Source organism: Sesamum indicum, unplaced genomic scaffold, assembly GCF_000512975.1.
Source record: "Sesamum indicum cultivar Zhongzhi No. 13 unplaced genomic scaffold, S_indicum_v1.0 scaffold00155, whole genome shotgun sequence".
NCBI classification, from domain to species: Eukaryota; Viridiplantae; Streptophyta; class Magnoliopsida; order Lamiales; family Pedaliaceae; genus Sesamum; species Sesamum indicum.
In genome coordinates, this window is record NW_011628063.1 from 240,316 (window position 1) to 267,512 (window position 27,197).

The window sequence follows — 27,197 nt, forward strand, 5'->3', positions numbered from 1 at the left end:
AGCAACCTAATAGCATGAACACATTGTCAGGGGTTGGGTTCAAGTATGGAGCCCGCCAGGGCTCGACCACGAATCCGTTGCCCCGGCCTCCTAGAACGATGGCGTCACAAGTGGACATATGGGGGTCATGTAACACGAGGGAATTGTATGCATAGTCTATGTCCAGAATGCGATATGAGCCAGAGCTAATGTGGAGCATGAGTACGTCATTGATGCAAAACAAGAGTTCTCGAAAACCATGGTGGCCGCAACCCGGTTGGAGGGCGAAAGGATAGTCAACTGTGAGGTTTCCGCAGAATGACCGACACATGTTGCCGTGGTGGCCATAGCCGTGTACTAGGGATACTAGTACATGCAATGTAATAAATAGAGTGGGCAAGAGGAGGCAAGCCATGGGTGGAAGTGAACGACTTGGGAAATGAAATGGAGGATTTTGAGATGGGGATTGGAGGAAGTAATGATACTTTGCTTGGGATGTTGTAGAAATGTTTTAAGGTCAAGGGGATCTGCAAGATTTAAGGCTTTATTGGCATGTTGTGGGGAAGAATCTGAGTGAATTGTTTATGGGTTTTCGCTGGTCTTTATGAGGTTTCTCTTGCAAGATTCTGCTGACTTTTGTCTGTATGTTTGCTTTAATTTGCTTTTGAGGGCTGTCTGAAGATTTTGAACGAAAGTTAAAATGCTGCAGAATTGCTTTCTGGTGAAGCAGAAAATGTTCGTCTACTGGAAGTGGGCCACTCTTATTTAGGCATTATGCTAACAAGATACTCAGATTTGAAAGGAAAGAAACCTGCAAATTTGTCGTCTGAATCTACAGATTTTGGTAATAAAATGCAGGTTTCGAAAATTTTGGGTTTCATGTTTCAAAAGAAACCAATTCATTGATGAGAAGCATTCTAACGGGCCCAAAAATATAGAGTTGTCCGTAGATAAACGTGGAAAGAACACAGTACCCTGTTTACTTCAACAAGCAAACGTAGGACAAATAAAAGCAACATAGGAGAAACATCACAATTAAACTTGCTTCAAACATCTGCTCAATCAATCAATGCCCCTTATAACATATATTACTATCTTATATTTTGTATTGCCAAACAACAGACACAGGGAATCAGTTGTCCAAGGGCTCGAGTTATATTAAATAGTACAAAGAGAACCAAGGGCAATAAGGAATTAGATGCGTATAGCATTACTAAGTCAAAGGTCGGAACTGCTGCCCCATCTTGTTCACAGGATCACAGTTCCATTTCTGACGTATCAATTTGCAAAACATAGCCGCAATACCATAAACTCAGCGAGTCAAAATTCATATTTGGCAGGCGACTAGTGGCTGCTTATCAGTATAAAAAACTTTATCCCTTCACCCTCAGCTTCACAGCCAATTCTCCATTCTAAACTCTTTCTTCTTCCTGTTGAATACTTCAGGAGAGGCAGTGGAAGTTGAGAGTCAATCACAGCTGGTGGAAGGCAAGGAAAAATCTTGTTTGAGAAATTGTTGCATTCATGACTCCTCATTGCCTGTCGTATTATACAGCAATAGCACTTAGATTTTGCTTACAAAGTCCAAAACTATATCTTAAAAGACTTCAAAAAGGAAATGAAAATGAAAATATCATGAAATGACAAAATTACCATTGCCATGTTTTGTAGATGTGTTCAGCTGTACCTTCATGGCCATTCGTTTGACAGCTTGAGCTGTAATTGATTCAAACAATGGTAATGTTTCTCAAAGGAAAAGCAAAAAAGAAAAAAAAAAATTGAACATATAGTGCATTAAGTAAATATGTTTCTGTTATAATTTCTTCTGACCAAAGTCCATCAATGAAATTGAGGATTGCGTACTGACTGAGGACGGGAAATCTACTCAGAGAGAAGCATAGTACCAAAAGGATTATTCAACAAAATAAACTGTTTGTTTTATGCCCCATTTTTCTAGTAGCATATATAAATCTAGCAAATACTTGGCATACTCATTGAGAGTGATCAAAATTAGTCATAAGCTTAAATATTTAAGAAACAACTAACAACTCAGCTTTTCTTTCATGGGATTATTTAGGGAACTTCACAGAATGCACATATTTATCGGATGATTGAGAACAATGGCCTTATCTTTTCTGTAAAACTACAAAACAAATAGTGCAATTTACTCTTCATGATAAATTTTTTTCAATTTGAACTCATTTTCACCTTTAAACTTTCTTTTCTTATTTGCTCTTCTCCTCTTCCTCTCCGCCTTTGTTAGCTCTGTTTCTTCTTTAATGTCTCCTTTGCCAGAAAATACTTCTTCAGGAGCGAGCATAGTTGCATCAGACACCGCCAGAGGTGCAATCTGTAAACCAAAAATGTTGTTACAAACTATTGATTGGATATATTGATTAATACAACTTTTTTTAGAAAAGAAAAAAAACTGACTAGCAGAATATTTACCTCTTCCATTGCTAGGGCAGGAACATTTGCTTGTATTGACATATCTTCAATAACCTGTTCAAGTTGATAACATACCAATAAAAATTCAATATGATGCTCTGGATGCCGAGCAAATTCTAGCATAAGATATAAAAAGCATTACTGGTTTTGGAGTAAAGTGGAAATGAGATAGAGCATCCAACTTCACACACAGTTTCTTGAAGAGCATACTAGCCTGAAAATGTAAAGAAAGTAGAAGTCGTTACATCACTTGCTAAATTTATACAAAGAGTCAAACAGTTTCAGTGAAAATATTGGGAAAATCATCAATGTACATACTTCTTTCTTTTGTTCATCGGAGAAAGATAATGCGGTAGACACGAGGCCAGTTTTCTGAGCATACTCATCCTGTATGAAAGTAGGGGAAGAGAAGTTGCTCAGTCTCCATAAAATACAGATGACAAGGAAACCTGGTCAAGTGGTTAGAAGAAATCTCTATATTCCAAACAAAAGCAAAAAAGTTATACAAAATTTATTCATATCCCTTTTGAACTATAAAAACTCACCTCATAAAGTTCAGCAAGGCCCTTTTTGCTCTTATTTTCATCCTGCAAATTTTGTAGTTGATTTGATTAGGAACAAACTTAACTGGATAAGAGAAAGTCATCACTCAGAGGTAGATGATTACCAACTCCTTTTTCTCTCTTGGTGCCTTGCTTAATAAAGTAGGTGGCTTCTGGACATCATCGAATCGGCCCTAACAAACGGTCAGTAGGATGTAATTAATGTTCATTCCCTCGGAAATAATAAGAGAGAGAGAGAGAGGGAGAGCCATAAGTACACTTATTTATTTTCTAAAGTTAACAAGAAAAATTAAAGATCACAGAAAAATCATAACACAGAAACGTCTGATACCATAAAATTTGTCGAAAATGCAATAGGCCGAACATCTTGCAAAATATGCATTAATAACAAAAGACGAACACACAAGAAGAGATGCTGCAAAACACATAACCAACATCTCCCCCTGCCCCTCTCCCTGCCAGAAAAAGGACAATGATGCGCCTTGAAAAATCAATTCCAAAAATTTATTTTGATAACGAAGCCAAATGATGTGGTATTGGCAAGCACCCCCAAAAACAAAAGAGTAAAAGATTTTTCCATCCACTTTTAACCCAATACTCCTGAGTGCATTTATTGGTGGATGTTGGGGGCTGGTTGTTTGGTGCACTCTCTTCTGATCATTCAGCCCTTACCACAGTCATTCAAGTTAATCTCATGAAAAGAAGCTAATAATGACTGGCAATGATTCTGAGAGAGACATGAGGTAACATGGAGAAAAACAGTTTCTGAGACGCCAAAATAACGAAATGTAGAATGCTGCAAAATCATTTAATATACCTCAATTACACGTTTCTTTATTAAATCTTCAAGAGATGCAGTGACCTCTTCTGTGATTACTGGAGCTGGTCTCACATTGTGCTCAAAATCTAGATCAACTTCCAGAGCACTATTTTTTGGTCTTTTAGCAGCAGTGACCTGACATCATACAAAGCAATGAATATCCAAAAAAACCCCTATGTCCTAAAGCTTAAGCTGATAGCGTAGAAAACATACATAGAAGTTGAAAAGTTTACCTCGCCTTGCATAGTCCATGTCTTTGGTTCCAGATTTGCTTTCTCCATTTCCTCTATCTCAGAACGGAGTCTCTCTAGCTCTTTTTCATGTGTAGAAAGACTTTGTTTCTTCTGTAGAAAATTAAAAGAAAAGGAAAAAGAAAGAATAAGTACATGAATTAACACAAACAAAAAGAAACAATACAGCAAACAGCTACATGTAGATCATCAAAATTGTTCCTGTCCCATACCACCATGCAGACATGAAGTAATACAAATGGACAGAGGTGGGGATGCTGAGAAAACATGGATAACCTGATTGGCATTGTCATCATTAGGTTCATCCATATCCGAGTCATCTGATCCACCAAAATGTTTAGGCTTTTTCTTTGGGCCAGTTCTTTTACCGCCAAAGAAGTCTTCATATCTGAATCCACAAACAGATTGGTATTATATCTCTAGATATGTAAGCATACAACGAAAAATCAGACACGGCACACATTCAATCAAAATTCTGCAAATCCTTGAGTGCATTAAATGGCACCACATCTAACCAAAAAAATAGCTAATAGGTAATGGTCACTGTGGGAATTTACATCTCTAAATAAAGAGAAATAGGGCTATTGGTCAAGTATGAAGAACACCATCACTAACCTCCACAGCCAGGCACATAGGTAAGAAGTAATAGGCTCTCCTCATCTCAAACCTTTACATGCAAATTCTTTACAGACTCATTTCATTATTATTTGTTTTTCTCAACCAATCCTGATGACATGCTTACAAATTCGATATCATATCACAGAGAGTGTAATCAAAAGAGAGCAAGAAAGGAAATGTATGACCTTGCAGTTTCCATCTTCTTCCCATCTTCATCATCATCATCTTCGTCGTCATCAAGCCCCATAAGTCCAAGCTGTCATGGTAATCAAAAAAATAAAAAGTTCAGTCCAAGATTCCATGCAATTACATGACACTAGAACAATCTCACAGCCCACCAAGCAAAATCAAACCCGATTAACAATCTGAAAGAAACTCATCGTCTGACCCTTATAATTTGCTAGAATTGCAACTTACCTCATCATCCTCTTCTTCACCATCCTCATCCTCCTCGTCTTCACCACCATCTTCATCTTCACCCTCCTCATCCTCATCCGCAGTTTCACCTCTCTTCCTCTGATTTTTCTTCTCCTTCTTTAGTCCATATTCTCTTGCCTCATCTTCCACCAGATACTTCTCCAATTCCTTTATCTTCAAAAACTCATCCTCCACTCCATTCACATTTTCTCTCTCAACATTCTCCATCTGTTCGTCTTCGTCGTCATGTTCATCCCCTTCTTCTTCTTCTTCTTCTTCCTCCTCCTCCTCCTCCTCATCATCATCATCATCATCATCATCATCTTCATCCAAACCCTCACTTTCACTTTCTTCACCCTTTATTTCTTTATGTTCTCCATCCTCCTTCACATTCTCCTCCTTTCCATCAGCTCTATCCAAATTGAATTGCTTCCCGATTTCCTCCGGATTCTTCTCGAAATTCCTGACGTGACGTCGGAGCGAGGACAGCAAAGGCTGCGCCTGGAGGTCGATTTGCTGCCATATCTGCTCAGCGTCGAAGCCTTCAGTTAAGAGTTGACCGAATGGGCATTTAGGAGCGTAAGGATTGAGAGATGAGAATAAGTATTTCGAGGCTAATCGAGCCGCCTTGGAGAGCTCCGGCGACGGTGTAAGGTAGAGCGGCGGCTCCGTCGACTTCAACCGGTGAAGCGCGTCCAAGCCAACGGCTTTCGCACCGTCGTCAGCGGCTGAGGGCATGGCGGTGGTAGTAGTAAAGGGGGAGTCTTTAGGGGTTAGGGTTTAAGGAGGAAAGAAGAATGAATGACTACTAATGGCAGACCGGTGCGCGTGTGTGTAATATGTCCGATGTGAAAAGGGCCAAATTGGAAACAACAAAAAATAAATATTTGGTTTCTTGAAAAAATGAAATCAAATAAATAAATTTATATAATTAGTGAAATTTTGGGTTAAATTTAAATTTTCTAACCAAATCTTGTTTTAAAACCCTTTTATTTATTTATTTTAAGTGCTACCATAAATAAATTTGAGAACATCTTAAAATAGAGTAAGAAATAAAATAGTCGATTTATAATAAATAAAAAGCAATATATTATTTTATTGTTCTAATTTGAGTAAATAAAAGTAGAAGCATCTCATGGCGAGTATAAAGATAATCAATTTATTAAAATTGTATTTGGATTGATGAGATTGAACTACGAATTTCAAATTCATAATAACAAATTATTTAAAGGGTGTTTGGCTTATTTAAAAATTAAAATTTATAAAGTTCAAATAACTTATAAAATATTTCTACAGCTTATTATACTAAAATAAATTCACGAAATATTTAGATAAGATATTATTATAAAGTTTACAAAGTGTTATTGATGTCAAAAAATTTATAATTAATTTAAAAGAATTTGTTAAGGTGTTACTTTTTTTTAAAGAGTTTATAAGTTCCTAATATTTTATTTTCAAAGCTTATAAAGTTATTTTTAAAAATAAATAAAATAAAATTATCTCACACTTTATAATATATTATAGGGTAAATTACAGTAGACTCTCATGAGATTTATCATAATCATAAATACCTTATCGATATTTATAAAATTACAAATATCCCCTGAAATTACTAGTATCATAACAAATACTTCCATAGGATAGTTCATTGTAAGAGTACTTGTTAAAATATTTGTAACTTAATGGAGGTCATTGTGATTTTGTAATATTTTTAATAACACTTTCATGAAAAATTGGGAATATGATTGGCGACTTCGATAACTTTTTATATTTTATTTTTTTAAATAAAAGGAAGCAAGGTCCGTGACTCGAATTCTTATATTTTTTTAAAATAATATATACTCTCCCCTTCTATTAAGTAGGGTTAACAACGTTAAAATAATAAAAGAACTATTAAATTTTTATTTTTAAAATATGATAATTGTAATTAAATATTATTTATATATAATATAACTAAAAACGGTTTATATACTTTTTTAGTGATTGATACTTACTTGATATATTCTATAACTAAATATAATTTATTAAAACATATTTAAATTAAATAATAATTTAATTTTGTTATTAATATATTTGTTACAATAGATTTTTATTTATATTTATATAAATATTTGAACCTGAAAAGTTAATTTTAGCATATTAAATTTTGTATTGTGATTTGTTAATTTAAAACTTAAATTAAAAATTATATATATATATTAGATATTTCAATGTTTAGTTAATATACTTTACAAATAAATACAATTCATTAAATATCATAAAACTAAACAATAAATAAAATTAATCAATAATATATAACTTATTAAAATATATTTAAACTAAAATAGTGCTTTTTTTTCCTTATATATCAAATAAAGGGGTAAAGTAGACATTTGAAAATATAAATAATGTCAAAAAATGTTAAAAATAAAATTCATTATCATTTTAGACGTGTAAAATGCACCCTCCATTAATTTCTAATATAAAGATAATTTTTTGCCTATAAACATAACACATGGGGTATTGCACTAATTTCTTAAAACACAATGGGGTATTATGCAATTTATCTAAAATAATATTGGTAACTCTTTTCAATACGAAAAGAAGGTATGGAGGCGGCCCACTCCGGTCCATCGCTTTCCCCATTAATCGTGTGACCTGCCGAAACAAAGTCATCTGTGGCCCACGTGGTGCCGCCCAGCCGTTTTTACTACTAAACAGTCCGCCTCACATGTAGATCATGTGCAATAATAAAACTTTAGGATGATTACATTTTTTTTTAAATAAATTGATGTAAATATACATAGATTTATGGTAGTCTGAGAAGTTAAATTTAATGTTTTTTAAATTTATTTTTTTCAATAAATATATTTATTCAGCTTTTTTATAATGCCGGTAAATTTCATTAATTTTACTATCGAAATTGGTCTATTAATTGATTGACGACAATATAAATATTTTAGTTTAAAAGTATTTAAAGAAAAGCAAAGTTAAAAAATGACAGTTTTTATTACAAAAGGAAAAAAATAAAAATGAAAATTGGATATTGACTGCTCTCCATCTCCCTACCATAGGTGTAGTCATCCATCCATCAAATTTTTCTCCCCAACTAGAATATAACGTGATCAGTTATACAAAAAATGTATTATACTTATTATATACATAATGTATATTTTAATAATAAAATTAATAATATGATAAATATAAATATATCATATTTGTTGTGATTAGTTCTTTGAGTGGGAACGATGTCGACAAACAAAATAATATATTAAATATATTTGAATTATCTTTGGGATACAACAGTCCGATAATGTTGTACGATTCTAATTCACTTTGAACAAGTTGTGGAGTCCAAAAACCTGCCAGCAAAGACACCATCCTACACTTAATATAACTAGGATAATTGCATGTAAAATATTTTGTATATGTGTGTCAACAAGAAAAATGATCCCCTTTTATAAACGTAGAAATCATCCACTATTTTAATATGAATTAATGAACAATAATATAATAAGTTAAAGAGATAGTGGGTATATATAAAATATGTGTAAATATGATGTAATATGGAAAGATTGATTATATTGAAAAAGAAATATTACAAATAAGATGGTTTGGGCACAAACATCCACTAGCACTGTTAACCTCAATGCAATTATGTTACCAGGTCATAATTATGGGACTAAAAATACGATTAAATCAAGTAATGAATTGTAAAAATTGGTAGGGCTGAAGCCTGTTTTGGTTATATTGTTATTTTTCAATTTATAATTTTTGAAATAATAATTAAATTGAAAATATGTTTGTTTATACATATTCTTGTTGAAAATGTATTGATTTGACACAATAATCCAATATAAAATGCAATCTTATTAATTAATACAAACATAATATCATTTCACCCGAAAATTTGTACAAAATTGAAAACTGAAAATAAAAACATAAATAAACATATTAAATAATTAAGTGTTTAAGAGCCTATAATCTCCTATAATATTTTATTAAATGTTTAAGAGCCTATAAGCTCCAAAAAATCATTTGACATTTTTTTTAAAGAGTTTATAAGATAAAAAAATAAGATACTTTCGATCTTATAAACTATTTCAAAAAGTTAAGTCATCGAACTTTTTTCAAACATCTTATATATAAATTCTATAAAATTAATATTTCACAAAATAAAAATATTCTCATTATTTTTTCTACATTAAATTTCTCTTTTTTTTTTGGTAAATTTATTATTAATTTATATATTTTATTTTTATTGATAATATAATTTAAAATATAAAATGTCATGTTAATGTAAATTTTCTGAAAAAATCAAGAGAATCCAACTAAAGCAAAATCTAGAAAAGGAAAAATGAGAAAGCAAGATTTACCAGTTTGGTGAAAACGAGAAGAAAGCTGACAGACAGACAGACAGACCGACCAACAGAGAGCGAGTGAATGAGTGAGAGAAAGAAAGAAAGAGAGACTTAGAGAGAGAGAGAGAGAGAAACCAAAAAAAAAGATTGGAGAATATGATGATTTCTTCAACAACGACGAGAAGTCATCTTCTCACTCTCCCTCCATTCCTTCTCACATCAACAACACCAATACCAACGAATGGAATCCTTCTTTTCCCTATTCGAAACGACAATCACAACTCCGACCCTCCTACTGACACCATCCCCTTTCATTACTGTTGTTATTATTGTGGTTGGCACCATCAATTTCGCCCTTTTCTGTTGAAACAAGGGCTGAATTTTTTTTAGGTGTAGTAGTCGAGATTCTTTGTGGGTTATCTGAATTTGAGGTGATTGTCGTGTGTTATTTATTTACCGGTTTTTCTTGAGTCATATGATTTGTGTGAAATCATGGGCCTTCTCATATGTAATCAGTTCATTTCTGGTTAGGATGTTGGAGTTGATTTTTGAGGATGTTGATCTGTTTCTTTTTGTGGGGTGTTCTATTGGGTTCTTGAAATTTGTTTAAAAACATAGAGGGTTATGTTGATTTCTTGATGATTGTAAAAGTTCCAAGGAGAAAAATCCAAGTCAAATCAGGACCCTGCTGGGATTATTACTTTGATCGTATCTCTTGATCTGAATAAGCTTATAAGTAAGATTGCATTTTTGGATATTGCTGGGATTGGCACTTGGATTGTATTTCTCATGTGATTGTAGTACTTATTCTTATACCAGTTAAATAAGATTACCTGTCATAGAGAGATCGTGGAGATTGTTTTCTAAGTACTATTTCAGCTTTTCGCATGCTGAAAATCTCATTTTTCACCATCAAGATTTATGTTTTATTGCTTAAATGCGTCTGAATTTGATGGATTAGGCTATGATTTTCAGGAAGATGTTAGGGGGACGAGCAGGAGGAGGTAATGAAAACATGATATTCCCTGGGTTTGTCGAGGAAAATCGTGTCCATGCTGATACCAATACGTTGCCTCAGTTCCACTTATTTGGAAATGGTGAGGACGTTTAAAGCTATGTTAGAACCATAAGATCGTGATGCTAAATCTCTAAATGCTATTGATGCAGCTGTTCTTGATATTATTGCTTGAATGCTCACATCGTAAATAGTCTGTGATTATTTGAAAGCACAAATACATGATTTTTTATCAGTAAATGCGCTCTTCCTCTCATCAATACCTTGTAACTCTAAAAGAATGTTTGATCGCTGCCTTTCCCATCATTGTGGTTACCAGAAAAAGCTGATAACTCACTAGTTTGTATACTTGTTAGTGGTAATATGATCAAAATGTCTCTGTTACCACAAATTAAAGCCAGTTGTGCCTGTGTGGCAAATGGGTTTAAGTTAACTATTTGCAATTTCTGTTAGAAATCAAATTCTTCTTGTAATCTTGACTTGATCAAAAACATCTTGAGCGACCTTGTCCTTTTTCTCTGAGTTTTGCAAAATAAACCACCAGAAAACATGAAACCTATACTCTTCTTATTGTAAATTAATTTCACTATGGGTGTAAAAGATTCGAGCCTCTTAAAATTTACTAGCTCAAGCTCGTTACTGACCAATTGAATATGAGCTAGGCCTCATCTCAAGCTCAAAGCAGAGAATTCAACTTGAGTTCAATTTATTTGCCGTAATTTGCCAATTTGTTAGTTTGTTTAACAACTGGTTTCATGCTGCAATTGAGGATGCTTGAAGAATTTACTATCTGTTGGGAGTATGAGAATGCTTGAAGAATTTCATTATCTACCTCAACTTACATGTAGCCCTCGGGAGTATCTGATTCTTAAACGTAATGTTTGATGAGAGTTGAGACATTAAGAAGGAAGTAAAACTTGAAAATAGTCTCCCACTTTTGAACTTTTCATGTAATGCTTATCTCCTTCTTTGCCCTTTTCTGTTTCTCCTTTTGATTATTGTAGACTGTTAATATCTTACTTCCAAAAATATATGGCAATAGAGTATAGGAAAAAGAAACTGGAGAAAAGAACTTGGATGTTAGGCGACAATGAAATTGAATTACTGGTTCCATATTTCTATTTGTTTCAATTAATAATACATGAGATCCGACGACAATTATTTATGTTACAATTTCATATGTTTTACTTCCATATTCTCTCATTCTTGTCCTTTCATTCCTTATAGTTTTCTTTCAATGTTCTAGAATCTTATGCAGTTCCAATTCAGTGCGGTGGTGGCATTAGCATCCTAAACGGTATGGGAAACGAGCATACACCCACTGACAATCGGCCCACCAAAAGAGTAAGGGAAGAGGAACCTGTATATAGAAAGCAGAAGCTTGGCATGTCATTGGATTGCAACGTTCATCGAGACGATGCTGGCCATATTGGAAACTTTTTAAATCCTAATCCTGTATCAACTGGGCTCAGACTTTCTTGTGAGAAAGAAGAGCGTAGTTCCTCCATTACTTCGACCTGTGAGAACATGACGAACACCCTTCCTGGTGTTCTTTCACTTGGTAATGCTGTAAAATTGGAGATAGATCGACAGATGGAAGAATTTGGCCAATATATTACACTTCAGGTATGGTAGTAATGTTCAATGAATAATGCATCCTACTATTACCGTTGAGATAGTTACTAGTGATATTTTCACTGTCATCTCCTGGGTTAGGCATATTATAGAAGTATCCTTCAGATTTGCAAAATTATTCCCCATCTCTTAGATCATGTTTACATTACAGATTCCCTCTAGATATAAGATAAGCAACTCGGAATGTTTAAAGTAAAACATGTCTGCAGGGGGGGCATGTGTAATATTTCCAAATTTGAGGGTCTCTTTATTAAATATATCTCAGGGTTGTCAGTAAATTATCTTACTTGAATTGTGACTATCAAATGATGTTCATCTCAAGATCCGAAGATTCAATAGTGTATTCTATTCGTTTTATGTTGGCACCGTCTCTGTTCTCAATCACTATCTCCACCTATATGAGTAGGAAGATAACATCTGGAAGAGTGTAAGCGAGTTAAACAAACGGCATACAATTTCTTTGTTGCATGCTCTGGAAAAACGAGTCAGCACAAAGCTGCACGAGAAGGAGCTCGAAATAGAGAATATAAGCTGCAAGAACAAGGAGTTAGAGGACAGAATAAAGCAAGCGTCAATGGAAGCTCAGTCGTGGCAATACAGAGCAAAGCACAATGAATCAGTGGCCAATATCCTCAAAAGCAATATTCAGCAGCTCATGGCACAGGGGACGGCCCAAGATCGTGAAGGAACCGGTGACAGTGAGGTAGAAGATGCTGTTTCTTGCACAAATCACCCCGAAAATCAACAACTCCAGGACCATCGGCTACGATGCCGAGCTTGCAATGGTAAACGAGTCTCGATTCTATTGTTGCCTTGCAGACACTTGTGCCTGTGTGCCGATTGTGAAGGATTCGTCAACGTATGCCCCGTCTGCCAGGTGAGGAAGTCTGCTAGCGTTCCTGTATACATGTGATGGTGAAAATATCAGAAGGTCATTGATTTCTTCTGTGCATTTTAAGTATAAAAATTACAGAAAATATCAGCACCGCGAAATCGAAAATGTATTAAATAAGTATTAACATTGTGCAACTATTCTTGAGGATAATTATATTTACATCCTTTGAGTTATGTTCAAATTATAGAAATGATTTCATTTCCTGGATGCATTATTGATGTAGGACATTAATGTAATTGTTCAAATAATATGAATCATAGTTAAGGGGTAGGGGTGTTAAAAGTAATTATTTCTTATTCCTGTTCAACAGGTTATGATTCTTGTCTAATATTTTACCAGCTATTGATGCAGAATGCTGAAACCAAATTTGTGATTCATTACATCATCGTTCAATACCGTTATTATATCATCTATAAAAAAAATATTCATATTTATAATGCCTCATCCTCCCAATTAAGCAAAGGGTTCTTGAGTGGTTTTCAATTTGGTTTTGTATGTTACTTTTTGCATTTCACCTAACTTTCACATCCACTTCTCTTTCTCACTTCCACCAACCCCCCACCCCCCTCATACTCAAATTATGCATTATTTAAAATTTTAATTCAGTTCTTGATTTTATTTAATTGATATTTGAAAAAACAATTTAATATTTATAATTTTATTAATAAGTTGCAAAGTCTATAAAATATTGCTTATAGTATTTGGTTTAAATCAATTTAATATATAACCAGTTCAAAGACATAAATTGTAAATAAAAAATATATTTTTTCTTAATTTATTTTCAATATGAAGAGAATAATGTTTCAAATAAGCTCGCGCAAACACGTCTTCTATATTAGATTTAAAAAGATAAAAATGGTATAAATCAATTCGTGTCACACACAATACGAATTCTACAGCATGAATCAATAGGAAATGAGAACTCAAAACACATTTTTTTTCTTTTATTAGAATTAGATTCGACAATACCAAATCAATTATATTATATATACTATTATACTTGTTATATAATTATTTATATTTTTAAAAAAATTACGATCATATATTACGTTCTGTGCACAACTAATTTAATTTTGATACTATGAATTTTAAAAATTATTCTATGTTTGTCTTCATTTTCTCCCTATTCAAAAATAGCTAAAAGCATTTAGAATGTTTTAGAAAATACATTGTTCATTGAGTTTTAACTTAGCTTTGTTTATTTTATATTAATTACAAAATACAAAATCAAATCTATTAAAAACATCAACAGAACAATACATTTATATTTATTCATTTAAGCTTTTAAAATGTTTTAGAAAATACATTGTTCATTGAGTTTTAACTTAGCTTTGTTTATTTTATATTAATTACAAAATACAAAATCAAATCTATTAAAAACATCAACAGAACAATACATTTATATTTATTCATTTTCTATATTTTTCAAAATAAAAAAGTATTTAAAATTAAAGTAAGGATAAATCAGAACAATACTTTTAAGATTTATTATAATTATAAATACCTCTGTAAAATTAACAACGATTCTAACAAATATTTTTCACAATAACTCATTATAGATAATTATTTATTGGATTGTTTTTAATTTTGTAAGAATATTTATAATTTTTTAAATAATAAAAATATATTTATAATTATAATAAATTTAGGAGTGCATGTATTAATTTGACTTAAAAAGCAAACATAATGATTTGAGACAGAAAGAAAACACCCTTAACAACCTACAAAATTCCGAGAATATCCCCACATATACATACAAATTTGTGACTCTAATACCCTCCGCCACCAACTCTTCACAGTCCTTCACATTTCTGCTCTCCTTGCTTCTTGGCGGAGCCTCCAACGTTCCTCACCCCACACCCCCCCCACCACAATATATACGTACAGCTTTTACATACATTCTTCTCTCTCTAGCTTCTCTTCTTGATCTGAGAACAAGATGCAGAGCTCGGCGATTGCATTCTCGCCTTCTCTCTCTCTTTCTACTAGTCCTCGCAAGCTCTCCGCTCGTGGGTTCAACCCCCTCCCTGTCTCGCCCCCGGCTCAGCATCGTTTCAGCAATGGGCCTGCTTTGTTTGCGTCGACCCGGAGAGTGAGCCCGATTACCTGCTCGCTGAAGCAGAGTGGGTGGATTTCCGGCCCGAATCCTGCGGTCCCGGAGCCTGAATCTGATGGAGTTGTCGTCAGGGCTACAGCGGAGAGTGCTGGCGCGGCGGAGACACCGGGATCGAAGAGCTTCGCTGATACGTTGGTGCTTGGGACGCTGTTCGGGCTTTGGTACCTTTTCAATATCTACTTTAATATCTACAACAAGCAGGTAGTTATCTTGTTTTTTCTTTCCATGGTTTTTTTTTGTGAACTGTTTTTTCTTTGAGCTGTTGCTTTTGTAAATATGAACGATATAGTTATGGTTGTTTGTTGCTTATTTCAGCCAGTGTAAATATGTGTCATTTCTGTAGTGATTGGTAGTCTGTTTTCGCTTGAATCTTCGATTACGTAAATATTTGGAGAACTGGGACAAGAACTTTACCTCATATCTGCGATCTGTTGTTGTTTTTCTTTCCAATGGTACTAGTTCTTGCGGCTTTCACAGTTTCAGAGTTTGGAATGTTGTGAAGTTCTTTCTGTGATGTGAAGAATTGTATTATTACTACTCTAATTTATAAACAACTGGAGTTTGTAAAAGCAAAATGGCCTTTTCGGAGGTTTTAGCATCCTGCTTTATGTTGATAAGAAGTTGCTCCAGTATCTGTTTGGTGCCACATTATAACTTTGTGCAAGAAGATGGTTTTGGGCGGAATAGTTTCCATTTTAGGAGATGAAATGATATTTTGGGATGTCCAGAAAAGGGAAAGGAACTAAAACTTTTGGGATAAAAGGAGTATTTGGTAAAACTGAATATACGTTGGAGTCGGATATGATTTCAAATTCAAATTGACAATTCCATGCCAACAATGAGTTAAGTGTGACATTCCTTGAATATTGATGTGTTATGATGATGCTTGTTTGTAATAGGTTCTCAAAGCTTTTCACTACCCAATGACGGTCACCCTTGTTCAATTTGCTGTTGGAACTGTGCTTGTTGTTTTCATGTGGACCTTCAATCTCTACAAGCGGCCTAAAATCAGCGGTGGCCAGGTATGCAAGACCATCCTGGAACACTTTTTTATTGTTTTCACATTTAGTTTAATAATCATGAAGATGAATTACGAACCGTTTGTCCAATATTGGCAGCTTGCCGCAATTCTTCCACTGGCATTGGTGCATACCTTAGGCAACCTGTTCACCAATATGAGTCTCGGGAAAGTTGCTGTTTCATTCACCCACACAATTAAAGCTATGGAGCCTTTCTTCTCAGTTGTTCTCTCTGCTATGTTTCTAGGGGAGGTGAACTATCCATTTGCCCTAAAGTCTTTTCTATATTGTTTAATAAGCTAAATGACAGGATGGCTATATGGAGCCTCAATCACATGGGAAAACTCATCTGTTGAAGCAGGCGCAAGAATATAATTTCTTAATTGTTAAAACTATAGATCTCTAAAAAAATTGACATTGGTCCTGTTATGCTGTTGAAACTTTGTTATTTAATTTCCAGTACAATTTGGGTGATATGATATTTATTATCCTTCTGTCCTGATTTGTCCTGTGAAAGTTTTGAAATGGACCTATCATCTTGTGAATGTTATTTTTCTATTCGTGGGAAAGAATGACGTTAAGTTTGGTTGGCTACTTTGCTTCGATTATATTATGTTGGTTGATTTATGCTATTGTTGTTATCTTATTTTTCCTTTTGACCCCTTCTTTTGCCAGTTTCCCACGCCATGGGTAGTTTCCTCTCTTTTACCAATTGTTGGTGGAGTAGCTTTGGCATCAATGACTGAGGCCTCCTTTAATTGGTAAAAAACCAACATGCATTGCTGGCAGGCAATTACTGTTTGCCATTATCTTAAATTATTTGATAATAAGCGTTCATTCTATATTTTCACGTGGAGCTTATATTATTTTCATTTTCTGAAGGGCTGGGTTTTGGAGTGCTATGGCATCAAATCTAACAAATCAATCTCGCAATGTGCTTAGCAAAAAGTTTATGGTTAAGAAGGAGGTATATTTTGGACTGGCTTTTATGTATCTGAGTCCAGGAGAATATTATACTTTACAAGAAATATTTCCGGGCAATCTCTTAGGGTTTTTCAATTTTTTCTTGGTTTCAATCGCTTTACTGGAGTAGATTATTGCAAAATCTGTTTGTAGCACTCAGGAAAGAAAAGAGGAAGAGACCAGCTATTTTTATAATGGAATTTAGAGAAATGGTGCTCCGCTTATGTTTCTCTTCGTGCAGGAATCCCTGGACAACATTACTCTTTTCTCAATAATTACTATTATGTCCTTCTTCTTGATGGCGCCTGTTGCCATTTTCGTGGAAGGCGTCAAGTTTACACCTTCACACCTTCAGGCTGCTGTAAGTAAATTTTGAGAAAGAATCATAACTTATTTGCTACTCACCTTTAATGAAAGAGATCTTTTCTGTGGCTGAATTCTTTACATCTTTTCTGTTGGCAGGGGTTGAATGTCAAGCAGCTTTACACTAGGTCTCTCCTAGCAGCTCTCTGCTTTCATGCATATCAGCAGGTACCTGTCAGAGGATTTCTTTTTGTTGTATTAATCATAGCATAATTTCTAGTGGATAGCAGCATCCATTTAGCAATACCAAGCCTTCATCATAGTATATAAGCTAAATACTCGTAACAAAGTGCAAACCATTATTTATCTGGTGTACATCTGATACACTACATGTGCATCCAGAGTTTCAAGATTCAAGGTAACTTTCTTTGCATTACTGAGAATTTTTTTTCACTAACATTATGAAGGAATTTCTAAAAACCGAAGTTTTAGATTGAAGCAACTATGACCGTAATTCGACTTTTCAAATGCTGTTCAATTTGACAAAATCGGGAAGTCTCTGAAGATATTTGAACTTCTGTGAAGACTAAAATTTTGGTTTCTTTTAGAGGTTTGTTATTGTGCAGAGGAGGACTAGGTTTAGGCTTTAGACCAAATTCTGATGCCAAATTCTTTCATTGCTTAATGATTATTTATGCATTTATTTTTTGCTTGCTGATTGATTAGACAACAATTTATAATTATTGTAATCCTCTATATATGCATTGCATGTTTTTGCTAATGGGAGAGGAATAGCAGAACTTGATTTAGTTCGAGTTCATTAACTTGCATGCTATGATGAGTCATCTATCTTTTCGTACAGTCAAAATAACATGAAATTGTTCTCTGATCCAACTGGAATAAAACATTTAGAGGTTGCACTTGAAAAGACTCTCTAGCTAACTTGATGTTTCCAGTATTCTTGATTTATCATGCAAATTTAAACGTGAATAACCACGAAATAATGCTTCTCATCGCAATGGAAATCCTGATAACAGTTGTTTTATGCAGGTCTCTTACATGATATTGCAGCGCGTATCTCCTGTAACCCATTCCGTCGGCAACTGTGTTAAGAGGGTGGTCGTGATTGTCACCTCTGTCCTCTTCTTCCGCACACCCGTTTCACCTATCAACTCTCTAGGTACACCAGATTCACCTTTCCTTCTATGAATGTGAATAGTTTGCTTAGAGTCTTAAATCCCATCTCAGTTCTCGACTCGTATGTTTCTTTGATCCAGGTACTGGAATAGCCCTTGCTGGAGTGTTCTTGTACTCCAGAGTCAAGCGGATTAAGCCAAAGCCAAAGACGGCTTGAAGTTCTTAATGTTTAGAACAAAATTTTGTTGATGATCTTATGTTGTTAGACTAGAAAAAAACCATTGTTGTTAAAACTTCTTGTTGTATGTTAGCTCAGAACATGGGATTTTTCTGGGATTGTTGCCTGTCTTGGTTATTACTTGTCCTCTCAAACATTCTTTCATGGATACCCATAAATTTGTAGTTGCAAGGTTGATGATCTCATGATGTTGTCTTCTATAGTGATTGTGCTTATGCCTATGCATATTAAGAAAGGTTTTAGTTTCAAAACAACTTTTTCTTTCATAAATTTTAAAATAATTATTCATTTAATATGATTCTCTGATATCACTAATCTTCAGTTAATTTTGTCAATTTATAATTTCATCTAAAATTTTAAAAGTTTGGACAAAAAGATAAACTTAGGTTTCAAGAAAAAGTTTATTATTTTACCTAATTTTTCTTTTCTAGTTGTTTGGGAGACAAGAAAAAATAATTAAGAATGTTTCAATTTCTGTAAAACATTTGGGGTGTTGTATATTATTTTTATTCATATTATATTATACTAATACAAAATCAAACATATTCAGAACTTCTCAAAACAAGCATATTCATATGGCTTTCTAAAACACTACATACATTCCAAAAAATATTAATGCTTAATTTCTGTTGAATTATGTAAATTGACATATTTGCATCAATTGATATATCGACCACCTCCGACTCGAATAGATTTTCTATTCCAAATTTTATTGCATGTTATACTTCATTTAATATATATATATACTGTGTGAATACTTTTTTTAAATAAAATATATAATATTATTTTTATAAACATGGCGTGTATATATTGAATATAATAGAAGATGCAATATGATTTGAAATTGAAAATCGAAATTTAGAATTTGAGTGGGTTAATACAAAGTAAATTCTTCATCTTATTGGTAAAATTATAAATATTAAGTTGTTTTCTCAAATACCCAAAATTTTGATTTTTTTTTTACTTTTTATTTTTGTTTCCAAATGCTTCAAACTTTTACCATTATTTAACTTATAACTTTCTTTACAACTTATTTTTTTCGGAAAAGTAGAAGCTATTGCAAATACCCCTTTAATAACATCGTTTCTGAGAATTTTGTGAAGTTCATATAATGTCTATGATTGGATTAAATGCAATTTACCCCTTGTGATGGCGCAATTGAGTAATCTACTGATATAAAGAAAAAATAGCAATTGATCTTCCTATTTTTTCAAAATGAAGCCAAAACAACCCCCCACCCAAATGTGATTTTATATGTTTCACGTGCTTTTTTTTTTTTAATTATAAAATAATATTTATATCTTTATTTTAAAACCATGGATTCGTATTTGAATTTGAGGTCAAAATTTGATCAACATATCAATGGTTTAAATTTTAGTTAATTCGAATCAATTGTATGAATTTAAACAAAATTTTATTCTTAAAAATTATACAAAAATTGCAAAAAATGCACATGCATTACACGGTCTCCGTAAGAGTGTGTTTTCTGCTTATTTGAAAAAGATAAAGAATTATTTTCTAAATGCACATGCGATTGCAATTTGCTCATTGATGATGTCACATATTTTTATTACATAATAAAATATATAATTCAAACCACGACCATCCACCGAAATGTGATATTTTTGTAATTTTAAAATTAAAATAAATCTATAATAATAGGGGAGGATGGTATATTATTAACCCATGATAGTTTGTAATATTGTTCCAAGAACTTCATCATAACAAGTTTGCAAAATAAGAAGACAAACACATCAACAAACATCAACTCCTTAAACGATCTCACTCTCCTCGCCACTCACTTTAGATTTCATTCTCAGACATCCTAAAACACCATCAAAGACCAAACTAGTACATTATTATTTCTTCCAAGATTTTGCTTTTTCAAATGCTCAGACCATCCCACCAAAGAAATCAACCTCTCTCCTCACTTCACACTGCATCAATGGAGGCATATCAGGCAGCAAACCCACATCAAAATGATCATCATCATCATCATCAAATGTGAACTCAGGAACCTGATCATCAAACTCAAATTCTTGCGCCATATTGTCATCTGGGAAAACCTCGATTTCTGCATGCTGTGGCGCAGTCACTGCATCAGCAGCCGGAGTTGGCTCCACATTTTTGGACCGACTATTGCTCGTTTTCTCCAAGTTAAGGCTCTTGATGTAGTTCTGGAGGACAGAGCTCGGCTTAGGCCACTTGGTTCTGCATTTCCGCCTGGCGAACTGTCGCCTCTTGGTCGCATTCCAGTGGTTCTTGATTGAGTTCTCAGTCCTTCCAGGCAGGCTTTTCGCGATTTCTGCCCATTTGTTTCCCACTTTTGCATGAACGTCGATCAAAATCCTGTCTTCCTCCTCCGTCCACATCTCCTTCTGAACAAACCAATTCAAAGCAAAAAGAGAAAAACGTATTCATTAACCGGATACTTTGCATACATACACACAATCTTGAAAAAAACGTTATGTACGTGAGAGAATAAAAGCTAAGCCATAGAAATTTCAGCCTGTTAAAGGATGCTAAAAATCATGCGCGACTTGCGGTAAAAGTTGGTTGATGCGTTTGTCCGTATTCAAGAAAAGGTTCGAAAGAGAACGTCTCTATAGTAAAAAAAACGTTGTTGTCCAACATGGAACTGGCGTGTCAATTTTTCCCTATTCGTGTAATATCATATCTAAGTGACAGAATCTAGTGCTTGATATTTGAATCCTCTTTAATTTTTCTTGAAATATTAGAATGAATGCAGTTCTTGAATCAGCAAAAACATAATAGCACGAGAAATTAAGAGAATTCAGAGCCAAACTTTGATGTTAGGCCTAAGATGGTTGTGCCATCTCTCCCTGCACTGCTTGCCGATCCTCCCCTTCATCATTTGAGCGATGTTAGACCATTTTCTCTCACCGTATTTCTCCACCAGAAGGACTAAGACTCTGCACGTCACAACATAAATCACTCAGACTTTAAACCAACAACAAATGATTGAAAAATTAAAATATTCGAATAAATTTAATCCCATGTTCTTTTGTTTTGTTTCATTTCCTTACCTGTCTTCTTCAGCAGTCCACTGCCCTTTAGCTGCTTTGGGGTTCTTCCGGCCCTTACCACCCTTTTTCGCCGTTGCAGATGCAGTCACACTGTTGTTACTGTTTTTGCTTCTTTTCTTGCCATCTTCTTTGTGACCGCCTATGTTGTCAGCAGTCACACAGGAGCCCTCATCAGGAACAGTAAACCTTAAAGGCCTTGCATCATTGTACTTCAAGGCCCTCTCCATTTCCATCAACGACTCATTCCTGTCTGAAAAGTTCAAGAATCCACCACCTTGAAGATCATGCATGGCTGCACCAATGCTGTAGTTCTCATCATACGGCTTGAAATCATATACACCAAAATCCGTAGTACAGCCATGGAAAAAGGGATCAAAGGGATCATAGCCGTTGGTTTGTACACCAATGTCTGGAATGAACGACGAAGCTGTCATGGGAAAATGGACATGGTTTTGGAAATCTTGAAGGTTGTAACCTTTTGAGGATAAGAGATTGTCTATGTAGAAGTCATCATCTAGTGTTTCTAGTTTCAAGTTGATGCTGGAAGGATGAAGGGTATTTTGGTCATTTCCGGGGTTCGTGTCCGACTCCATGGGAGGAGCTTGGGAGCACAAGAAAGAAGGAAATAATGTTGAAGGATGTAAGAATTTGCAGTGATGCAAATCTTTGTTGGAGGCTCTTCACATTTCAGTTAAATTTTGTATTTATTGAGGATGTAAAAGGCATTCAATGTGTTGAAAATTGTCACGGGCCGTCGATCCTTGGGTAGATCTAACGGTTGATATTGCAAGCGACTCTAATTGTCAGTAAACTTTTAGGGCTTATCTGGACGTGCTCGTATACACACCTCAAATTCATATTTACATAATGTACACATCGACTTCAGATAATTTTTTTACAAAATCAACAGATGTTGTTTTTCGATCCTAAAAGTTATTGATATTAATTTTAATTAATCAACAAATCGAGAAAAAAAAACACTAACTTACCAAAATTGAATAAATTAATATTGATAATCCAAGTACAGAGTACAAAGTATGGTAACAATTGAAAACCTATACCAGAATTGAGCTACATAGGAACAAATTTTAGGCATATTGCTGTGATTTTATTGCTTGAACTGTATAGGGCTATTAGCCTCTTAATTTGATTTTTGGAGTATGAAAATTAAAGAATTGATTTAAATAAGTAATTAAATATGTTACCTAAATAACATTTATTCAGATTGCTAGTCAACAAAGTTAAATTCGAGTAATATATTATACAGATAATGTAAATTTTTAAATCTTATAAACACTTTTCATTAGGAGATACATGTAATATGATCAAGCATGCATAAATTTCATTTTCACACTCATAAAAAGATCATATTACAATAAAAAATATCAAGAAATATTATTTTCTTAACCAATATTATTAATTTCGTCGAGTTTTTGTAAAATAAACCATGGTTTGTGATTAAATTATCCAACCTATGATCTGCATCTGTACATCGGATATTATTTTCAAAAATAATATTCGAATTCTTTTTTGTTTTTTGCTCAAAGATATTATCTGAGAACAGTTGTTGCAAGATTTATGGTATTACTATTACTTGTCCAGGTAAGTAAGCTGTGAAATAGAAATAAAACTATATATATATATATATATATTTCATTTTTGAATAATTTAAATAAAGGATACTATCAATTTAATTTGATTGATTAATTTGAATTGTGTGATTCAAATAGAAGTATAAACATACTAATTAGTAGTAATTAAATATCGTAACTGTAGCACTATCTTTGGTCATCTCTCTTTTTTATTGTGATACATTAATTTCACAATTACTTATTACTATTCAAAGTGGTATTAATGCAAATATTAATTGCAAATTTAGAATTAATTCATTAAATTTGTTAAATTTTGTCATTCAAGTAGCTACTCATGAGCCATATGGAGTGTCAAATATATCAAAAAGTGAAAAAGATGAAACAAGAAAATCATGTCAAGTTAGTACAAGTTTTAACTATTAGCATGGCATCAGTGGAAATACCACATGCAAGCACTCTTGAATTCTTAGTATAAACGAATGTACCAGGGCTCGGTCAATGCGTGTGCATAATTTAAATTATTATACTTACTTAATTGAACGGAAGAGAATGAAAATAAAATGAATAGTTGATCAAAGCTATAAAATAAATAAAGATTAAATGTGTACGAATAAAAAATATTAATAGAACTTATTAATAAAAGATAATATTTGTGGAAAAAAATACATATAGTTTAGGGTATTATAGTTAATCTACATACTATTAGCATGGCACTGTTGTGGAAATACCATATGCAGGCAAGATTTGAATTCTTAGTAGAAATGTAAAATCTGTTAAACCAGGATATATAAATTTAACTATGTAGGTTTCAGTATGATTCATCAACTCTCACCAACATGGACCAGGTTCTGACAATCTCAAGTACCTGGTTATTTATGTTCCTTAATGACAACAAAAGGTGTGGTATGAAAAGATAAGAACCATACTTCAAAGGATGTGAGGGTAAATTTAGTACAAAGCACAGTCGCAATCTTAGACAACATACACAGGAGATACCTGTAAAAAACATAACAACATCAAGGTATTTGTGTTCAAAGAGTATAGAATTTGCTCTTGCCAAGTCCTGAAGAGGCCTAACCTTCACAAGTATTTTGCTTTGTGTTGAGATATCAAGCTTCAGACTCCATAGCTGCAATGGCTACATCAAGGAACTCTTGGTTTGCTGTCCCAGGCCTCTCTTGCCTCAAGAAGATGTGGGCAATACCGTTGAGCCAATACTTCGACTTGTTCAGCAAATGACTTGTTTCCATGTTTACCTATATGCAGAACCATTTGGTTCCAACGTTTCCTACATATCTCTCCAGATCTATTGTCAACAAGATTGTCCCAATCCACATCTTCCATGCATGTTGCGTCTAAGCTATATAGTGCACTTATCAGGCGATAGTCATCAGTGTCAGCCCATATACCTTCAGCTACCATAGGTGAAGTTAACTGTTTGTACCACTTAAGACAGCAAGTTGCTTGAGGTCGAGTTGACAACTGATCACTGATTGCTGTCCAACAGATATTGTCCCGCAACATCCCATGCTTGGATCTCTTCTCTTCAAAAACTTTTGATTGTAGGTCAGTATTTACCAGATCAAATAATTCCTGATACTCTCCCTGAGACCAATTTCCTTTTTTTCTGTTGGTCAATTTTATTCTCCGCCAAGTATCCTTCACATGCCATCTATGTTTCCCAAGTTCATCTGCCAATGCCCTCCACTGGTTACCGTGCTCCTCCTGGTACTTCAGAATCTCATCATACTCTTCTTGAGTCCATTTCCGGCTCTCTGACCTTCGAAATAAAACTTGGGCACGGTAATAGATAGCAGTATATGGTCTGTATGGTATGGCGGACCCTATTTCTTTCCAGCAGCCTTTCAACTGAGGGTGCTTCTTACAGTTCAAAACCATGTCTAGACCTTCGTCCCCCAAGTCATGGTCGGCTATGTACTTAAAAACAGCCTCTTTAACAATCTCATCCTCTTCACGCGTGAACCGCTTGCCTCTGACAAGATCGTCTTCTTCATAATTCCCCCTATTGGTATCCAAATCACCAGGTACAGGGAAAACCTCATCCTGGCCAGAAAATCTAACTTTCTTATTACTTTTGTTAGGTGTAGGATCATTTGAACCATTTTCTACTAATTTGGTCTTTTTCTTCTTTTTTTTGTTGCCAGATTCTAATCCATTATCTCTTATGTCATCAGGACCATTTTCCGCTGATTTTGTCTGTTTCTTCTTTCCTTTGTTGGCATGTTCCACCTCATTACCTCCTATCGCACCAGATCCATTTTCAACTAATTCAATCTTTTTCTTCTTTCCTTTGTTGGCATCTACAACTTCATTATTTTGTCTCTCATCAGTACACATAAGACAATTGCTGTCATTATCTGCAGAATATTGTTGATCAGCAGTTTTGCTCTTCTTCTTTCTTTCGTGTTCCTTTGTGACACTTCCATCATAGTTATTTGACAGGGTATTGCCCTCAACATCTTCTGGCATGTGTTGCTGCTGCAGCGAAGATGAATTACCTTCATCATATTCTTTCCCTGCCCTTTTCTTCTTCCCTTTCATGCCAGCCTTCACACAGGAATCCGCTACGTGCCCCTCATTGAATATTCCAAGCACTTTTACACTGTCATTTTCATTGTCCACCGTCCTCCTTGAATCGTCCCCAGTTCCAGAATCCAGCTTAGCCTCACTTTTCTTGTCATACTTACTCTTTTCTTTCTCCCTTTTCCTTTTCTTCCTTTCAACCAGATCCATATCATTAACTTTGCAATGCTCACTGCCTGTTCCCTCTCCTTTCCCATATTTTCCTCCCTCCTTCTCAATATCACCATCTCCACGGTTTCTTAATGCTTTCTGGTTCTTCCTCTCTTTTTTAGCTTCTTTGTGACTCTTCTTTCTAGAAATACTTTCTCCTTCAGGCAGTTTTTCACTCTCATTACCCTCAACATGTACAGTATTACCCCTCTCAAATCTCTCATCCTTAATCTTCTTCTTCTCTCTTTTCTTCGTCTTCCTTTCAACATTACCCATTGCATCTCCACTACCATCCTCACTATAAGTACCAGCGAATTCACCTTCTCTTGCACCCTTCTTCTTGATTTCTGCCTCAGCATCTGTAGTTTCTTTATTTTTGTTCTTCTTCCTTTTGTCCCTTTTATGATCCCCCTTCAATTCAGCAACGTCTTGCTTCTCAGACATTTGAACATCCTCAATTGCCTTCATCGTACTAATACTCTGGGCATCCTCTATCCCCATGGTTCTATTCTCTTCATTCTTTTCAACTTTCTTAGCCTTTGCTTTCTTCCACTTCTCCGTTTTCCGGGTCAAATTCTCGACTGCCCCTTCTTCATCCATGCCTAGCCACCACGCATATAATTACTATAAATTCAGGAGTACAGAAACAAAAGAAACCAAAGAACTCAAATGAAATGCTGAAGGTCTCTCCTTAGAGAAATCAATCCTTTTACAGGAATAAAACATATTCAAGTTCCAATACATCTTCCAGAATTTGTAAAGCAGCCAAGAACTAAGATAGATAATTCTAGCACAGCAAATTATAACATTGATATCGCCAACTCCAAAACCCTATAAGACTACAAGAACAACAACTCACACTAACTACACGTCAAAACCACAGAAACAGAGAAAAGGCACCAAACTGCAAATCCAAATCAATACAAGAAAAGCCTAACAAATACTAATAGGGAGAAAATTAAGGAAAACTCAGGGAAATATGTTTCAATTACATACCATGTGCTGTGAGGGCGGAGGGTTGGGGGGGGGGGGGGCCTCAGCTTCCAA

General features: G+C 34.3%; 6 protein-coding genes across 8 annotated transcripts in view; 2 read left to right on the forward strand and 4 right to left on the reverse strand.

The window, feature by feature from the left end:
• LOC105179396 overlaps window positions 1-694 on the reverse strand; it is a gene marked incomplete in the record, with an annotated part of 1,740 nt that extends 1,046 nt beyond the window's left edge. Inside the window, 1 exon segment of the mRNA XM_020691314.1 lies at window positions 34-694.
• Window positions 695-968: 274 nt separating this feature from the next.
• LOC105179397 (U3 small nucleolar ribonucleoprotein protein MPP10) lies at window positions 969-5,899 on the reverse strand. The gene is made up of 13 exons (XM_011103010.2): window positions 5,097-5,899; window positions 4,865-4,935; window positions 4,338-4,449; window positions 4,044-4,154; window positions 3,808-3,945; window positions 3,095-3,163; window positions 2,973-3,014; window positions 2,746-2,814; window positions 2,570-2,641; window positions 2,428-2,481; window positions 2,188-2,329; window positions 1,633-1,695; window positions 969-1,518 (listed from the first exon to the last, which is right to left on the reverse strand). Exons 1-13 carry the CDS (start codon window positions 5,832-5,834, stop codon window positions 1,502-1,504), a joined length of 1,698 nt encoding a protein of 565 aa, XP_011101312.1. The 5' UTR covers window positions 5,835-5,899; the 3' UTR covers window positions 969-1,501.
• Window positions 5,900-9,486: 3,587 nt separating this feature from the next.
• Window positions 9,487-13,271, forward strand: LOC105179398 (E3 ubiquitin-protein ligase BOI-like). Of its 3 annotated transcripts, none has more exons than XM_011103013.2 (4): window positions 9,487-9,867; window positions 10,412-10,533; window positions 11,710-12,077; window positions 12,493-13,271. In XM_011103013.2, the coding sequence occupies exons 2-4, from the start codon at window positions 10,416-10,418 to the stop codon at window positions 12,997-12,999; spliced, it is 993 nt and encodes a 330-aa protein (XP_011101315.1). In that variant the 5' UTR covers window positions 9,487-9,867; window positions 10,412-10,415; the 3' UTR covers window positions 13,000-13,271. The 3 variants fall into 3 exon arrangements, with proteins under 3 accessions (XP_011101315.1, XP_011101313.1, XP_011101314.1); XM_011103011.2 differs by having other exon boundaries at window positions 9,488-9,867; window positions 11,698-12,077; window positions 12,493-13,267; XM_011103012.2 differs by lacking the exon at window positions 9,487-9,867 and adding an exon at window positions 9,882-10,172 and having other exon boundaries at window positions 11,698-12,077; window positions 12,493-13,267.
• A 1,493-nt stretch (window positions 13,272-14,764) lies between these two features.
• On the forward strand, window positions 14,765-18,942 carry LOC105179399 (triose phosphate/phosphate translocator, non-green plastid, chloroplastic). Its single transcript, XM_011103014.2, has 9 exons — window positions 14,765-15,298; window positions 15,997-16,119; window positions 16,216-16,368; window positions 16,792-16,877; window positions 16,999-17,083; window positions 17,321-17,440; window positions 17,542-17,610; window positions 18,433-18,562; window positions 18,660-18,942. Exons 1-9 carry the CDS (start codon window positions 14,921-14,923, stop codon window positions 18,734-18,736), a joined length of 1,221 nt encoding a protein of 406 aa, XP_011101316.1. The 5' UTR covers window positions 14,765-14,920; the 3' UTR covers window positions 18,737-18,942.
• Window positions 18,943-20,431: 1,489 nt separating this feature from the next.
• On the reverse strand, window positions 20,432-22,550 carry LOC105179400 (transcription factor MYB98-like). Its single transcript, XM_011103015.2, has 3 exons — window positions 21,805-22,550; window positions 21,564-21,690; window positions 20,432-21,135 (listed from the first exon to the last, which is right to left on the reverse strand). Exons 1-3 carry the CDS (start codon window positions 22,395-22,397, stop codon window positions 20,650-20,652), a joined length of 1,206 nt encoding a protein of 401 aa, XP_011101317.1. The 5' UTR covers window positions 22,398-22,550; the 3' UTR covers window positions 20,432-20,649.
• A 1,747-nt stretch (window positions 22,551-24,297) lies between these two features.
• Window positions 24,298-27,197, reverse strand: part of LOC105179401 (RNA polymerase I termination factor) — a 3,113-nt gene continuing 213 nt past the window's right edge. The window contains exon 2 of the mRNA XM_011103016.2: window positions 24,298-26,752. Within this exon, the coding sequence (XP_011101318.1) occupies window positions 24,540-26,750 (2,211 nt within the window). The 5' untranslated portion in view covers window positions 26,751-26,752 and the 3' untranslated portion in view covers window positions 24,298-24,539. The remainder of the gene's footprint in view (window positions 26,753-27,197) is intronic.